The sequence below is a fragment of the Micromesistius poutassou genome (genome assembly GCF_964030765.1).
Source record: "Micromesistius poutassou genome assembly, chromosome: 22".
Classification (NCBI taxonomy): Eukaryota; Metazoa; Chordata; class Actinopteri; order Gadiformes; family Gadidae; genus Micromesistius; species Micromesistius poutassou.
Window position 1 is genome coordinate 13,961,932 of NC_140292.1, and position 5,000 is coordinate 13,966,931.

General features: G+C 40.5%; 1 protein-coding gene across 1 annotated transcript in view; it reads right to left on the minus strand.

Moving 5' to 3' along the window:
- Positions 1–5,000, minus strand: part of tbx5a (T-box transcription factor 5a) — a gene marked incomplete at both ends in the record, with an annotated part of 16,337 nt that overhangs the window by 4,144 nt on the left and 7,193 nt on the right. Inside the window, 2 exon segments of the mRNA XM_084486196.1 lie at positions 1,713–1,804; positions 3,783–3,935. Coding sequence (XP_084342322.1) covers positions 1,713–1,804; positions 3,783–3,935 — 245 coding nt within the window.

The following is a 5,000-nucleotide window of genomic DNA, read 5'->3' on the forward strand; positions in this document are numbered from 1 at the left end:
TTATTTGATTTATTTCTATATCTGAAATGCATTTCCTTTGTAACTTGTTGTACGGTTTGTATGTTATTATTTTTATTTGTGTCATCTGTTATCTTTTAAATAAAAAATTTAACTTTGTAAAAGTATAGTTTTACAAAGTTATAAAAATAAATATTATTCAAATGTTCTTTTGCCAATTAAAAAAAAAACATTCCTACTCCTAACAATGGAGTTTCTCTTTGTTCTTCATTTTTTTTTTTATACACACACAACTTTATAGGCTTCTCAAAGAAGGGAGCTGTGGGGGGGGGGGGTTGGTTTGTGAGTGTGTGAGTGTGTGTGTGTGTGTGTGTGGGGGGGGTATTACTGCTATCCATTTGTATGGTACGTCTGCCCGTACGAGGCGTAAGGTGTCAATCTCCCAGCGTTCTTGTGACAGTTCACGGAGGAACGCCCCCTTTTGGTCGGTCCCACTCGTGGTTCTGAGAGCAGAGCTCAGTGAGGCCACCGTACGACGCCACAACAGACTGGCTGCTCCCATTAAGCAAATGATTCTCTTTGTATTTGTACCACGTTGGTACCCTGGAAACCCAGAGTTCTCACGAGAGCACAATTTGAATTTGCTCAGCGAGTCACTCTGGGAACGAACAATATACTCACTCCCCGATGCCCCTGGCCCAGAACATTAACTTAATTAACTTAATTTATGCATTGCACGATACAATGTATAGTTGTGTTGTTTGTTTTCAAGCTGGTTTGCTAAAGAGGCTAATGTAGCTAACAATAACAACAACTAGCCAATGAGAAACGGGAACGCTTTAAGTGCTGCAAGCCAGGAAATGACATCACGTTCTCTCTAGAGCAGGTCGGACGTACCAGCGTACTATACAAATGGATAGCAGCATATATATTCGGGTGTGTGTGTGTGTGTGTGTGTGTGTGTGTGTGTGTGTGTGTGTGTGTGTGTGTGTGTGTGGGGGGGGGGGTGTGGGTCTGTGGGTGGGAGGTTCAAAACCAGATTTTCTGCTTTGAAAATGTGTTTTCCACACAGTATGGACACAAACTCCATCACTCATCTGGACTGAATAAATGGGCGAGAGAGAGAGAGAGAGAGAGAGAGAGAGAGAGAGAATATGCTGAACTGGCTGCTGGACTAAGCTTCATCACACATACACACGCTCTCTCTCTCTCACACACACACACAAACACACACACACTTATACGTGTGGTATATAAGGTTTGTATAGAAGGGAGATGTTGTCAATTTCTGAAACCCTGCCAGAGCATCATAAAGTTTAGAGTCCCCAACGTGAAGTCTGGCAGATACTCAAGAGCAACACTTACATCACTGAACGCTACCCTGCTACAGCTCTCACTGAAACCCATCAGGGATATTGCATTGGCTCTGGATATGGAGGGCTCATTGAGGAGACACTTTAATCCACAACCACGACCCTCAGGGGCGCGTTTGACTCCATATAGGATCAGAGGCGGTCGTCCAATCAATGCAAGAAATAGCCTCAATATATAACATGTATAACACAGGCAGAAATATGATTAAATATGAATGCACACAAACACACAAACACACTTAAACACAAAGACACAAACACACACACACACACACACACACACACACACACACACACACACACACACACACACACACACACACACACACACACACACACAGAGATCACACAGAGGCTCTGAATGTTTGGAGAGTGTGTAACCTTTGCATTCTAGACATCCGGTGCAGTTCCATGTCATCGCTGCCGCGGAACCCTTTAGCAAACGGGTTGTTCTCGATCTTCAGCTGGGTGATCTGTGAAGGTCAGGGACGTTAACGTTCTGCTGCTGCTTTCACCCTGGACTCCCACAATGTTTCCTAGTGACCTCATCTTCTGTTATCTTAACATTTGTCCAATCCTCCTGTTGACTCTTAGCCTCAGGAAACGTATGGCCTGCCGTTAAGAAGATGCAGATGCAGTAGGCAATGACTGCTACTGCAGTAACTCTCATATTTGATATTTGTGTACGGTATAATTTCCACATTGGCAAAATTATTTCCCCAAGAGTGTGCTATCCACTCCACTGACACTCAGAGACTCAATGATGTCACCGTCCCAGGCTATATGCTCTGTGTGTCACATGGTCTTGGTCCCTTATGATAGATCTAACTCAAGCTTAACCTAAAAAACATATTTGAATGTATAATTATTGGTTTTGTAAAGTAGTCTTCATCACTTTGGAAATATAGTCACACGTGGCATCTTTTTTATGGCATTACTATGTAAACCTACGTCTAAATAATTGCAACAAAAAATCTGGTATTAGGACACAAAGTATCACACTTGTTTTTGTACCTTTTCATTAAATTAAAAAAAAAATCCTGCGAGATCCCGTTCCAAAGAGAGGATTTCTGGACGCTTATTGGTTGGATTGTCGTTCCCACCTTTTGACACGCAAAGTTTGGAGGCCTATTCACTTTAACCAAATTCTTGTAAAATGTAAATTGCTAAGACCGTGTATTAGCTTGTTAATAATGGAAATTGCCTTTATTTTATTATTTTTTGTACATAAATTTCTAAAAAGAAAGAGAGATACAGCCATACATTTTTTTGCCTATATTAATGCTGTTAAAGCTTTCTCTTCCTATCAATAGGCCTATTCAAAAGAAAAAACGAATAACTAACAACTTTCCTACAAGCGTATATGATATTTGATAACTTATGTTTCTACTAACCTAAATATGTCAGAACATTAAGGGCAACAAAATAGGCCTTCTAAAAACAAGGCTTGTATAAGCTATAATTTATTTCCTAAATTATATAATGTATTTCATAAATTATGTATTTAATTAAGGCTTATATCGAGAAAGCTTTAGCATGACTTGAGCCGCGACACCATCCTATCACCAGCCGGGACGAGGAGAAGTGACCTGTTATGTTGTCACAGACCGCCTTAATGTCGCGTGCGAACGTTTGAGTGATTAGAAACTAAAGCAGCATAAGGAATTCACAAAGTACTTAGGTAGGCCTACCTTCATTTTACTAGTCGCCAAGCACATATAATTAGGCCTAGTCCAAAATAAAAAAAATAATGAGTGTTTTCTTTCGAGAAGGCCGGTGTTTCACGCTTCCTGTGGCCATATGCGTTTTGCATTTGGATTGGCTGGGGACATAATGAGCCCCCCCCCCCAGCCCCTAAACACACACACCCACAGAGCACAGCGGATGTTAACCAGACGCCGTAGTCGTGTCCCACAAGAGTTTGCCTATATGCGAAATGTATTTCAAAAAGTGGGAAAGATTGACCAGAGGGTCCTAAAGAAGTGAATAAGTGCTATACATAATAGTAATTATATTAATAATAATAATTAATTTAAACCAATTGAAAACCATTGGCCTATTAGGTTTTTATCCATCTGATAGGCCTATATTTATGTATTCAAAGTTAAATGTCAGTAAATGGTCGTGATTGCAGTTAAAACGACTCGACAACGTAAATAAGCCTACGTTGTGATTGTCATGAACATTTTAGATTTTGTGAGCAGGTTTTGAAGTGCTCGCCATGATCAAAATAATAATTATAAACTAAGGAACAGAACATTCAAAATATTGTTTTAATACCATTGCTCGTATGTAATGTAGGTAGGCCTAGGCCTACACTGTCCTGGGGGGTTTGTTTCGCTCGGAGAAAATACACTTTACTGTTTGGCTCACAAAATGGTCTGTTAAAAGTGTATTCGTGCATCACAATTATAATCGAACCAACGTGCTGATTATTCCCGAGCCCCTGACCTTGTGGTTCTGGTAGGACGTAACGGCGATGAAGGCCGTCTCCGGGAACACGTGCGTGCAGAAGGCCGTGTTCTTGGAGCCGAAGCCGTTGTTCTCATCCGCCTTCACGATGTGGATCCTCGGCTGATACTTATGCATGGAGTTCAGAATGATCTGCGGAGAGAGAGACAGAGACAGAGAGACAGAGAGAGAGAGAGAGATTTTCAGATGAATTTAGACAATTGTTGGAAACAGAAGCCATCCTGAACACATTCCCAATGTCTACTGCCTTTCAGGACATAGGCAATGTGAGATCGCAATTTGGATTATTGTAGGCTACAACAGGGAAGCGTGTAAACGGTTGGAGATGGTTTTGTTACAAAGAGGTATTAACTGTATTTTTAGATGGTTGTGAGGGAATTGTTTTACATTATTGTCTGACTTCATTTAGAATCGCTGTACAGCAAGACCGCAGTCTAGACCATTTATTTTAATAGTATTTCTGTGATGTAAGTGGATCGCCTAATCCTCTGATGCCTGGACCATGTTGCAGTTTGCGGTTTGTATTTGTGCAAACGGTTTGAAAAACAAAATATCAATTATGGATAGGCCTATGTTTAAATGAAGACAAACATATTGCCCTAGCCGGGTTGAATATGATTGGGCCTATGAAAAAAGACTACGCCTAACGTTCATTAAATAACGCTTTAACCACTCAGTAATATCTTCTTATCGTTCAATTTAAGTTATAACATATCACTAGAATAATTTCAAGACGTTAATTTACCATACGAGCCAGAAGATATGACCGGATCAGCGTGCATGTGTTCAGCCTGTTGGACCAGTAGCCGCCTTGGCGTCTAACCAGTTTAACTTGAGCCCCGCGCTGCCTCCATGAGGCCCTCCCGTCTGCGGGACTTAAATCTAATCTGCCTGACAGACCCTAACCGAACCCACTCGGTTTATGTTTCAATTCACTTATATTTCAGGATAACAAAACTGTGTTTCCTCTTCCCTTAACCCTCATTATTTTTCAACCACCATCAGACCAACGCTATTCCGTTTGTGTAATCGTAATAGGCCTAATTGTAATGCTTTATCTCATCTAATAAGTGGTTCCTTTGTATTCAACAAGTGGCCAATTATCTTATAATATGAACTGGTGAAAACTAAGTCGAAATGCTAAAACTTTTAAAATAGGCCGAAATATTAATTCAGCTTCCATAATTTTAACTTATT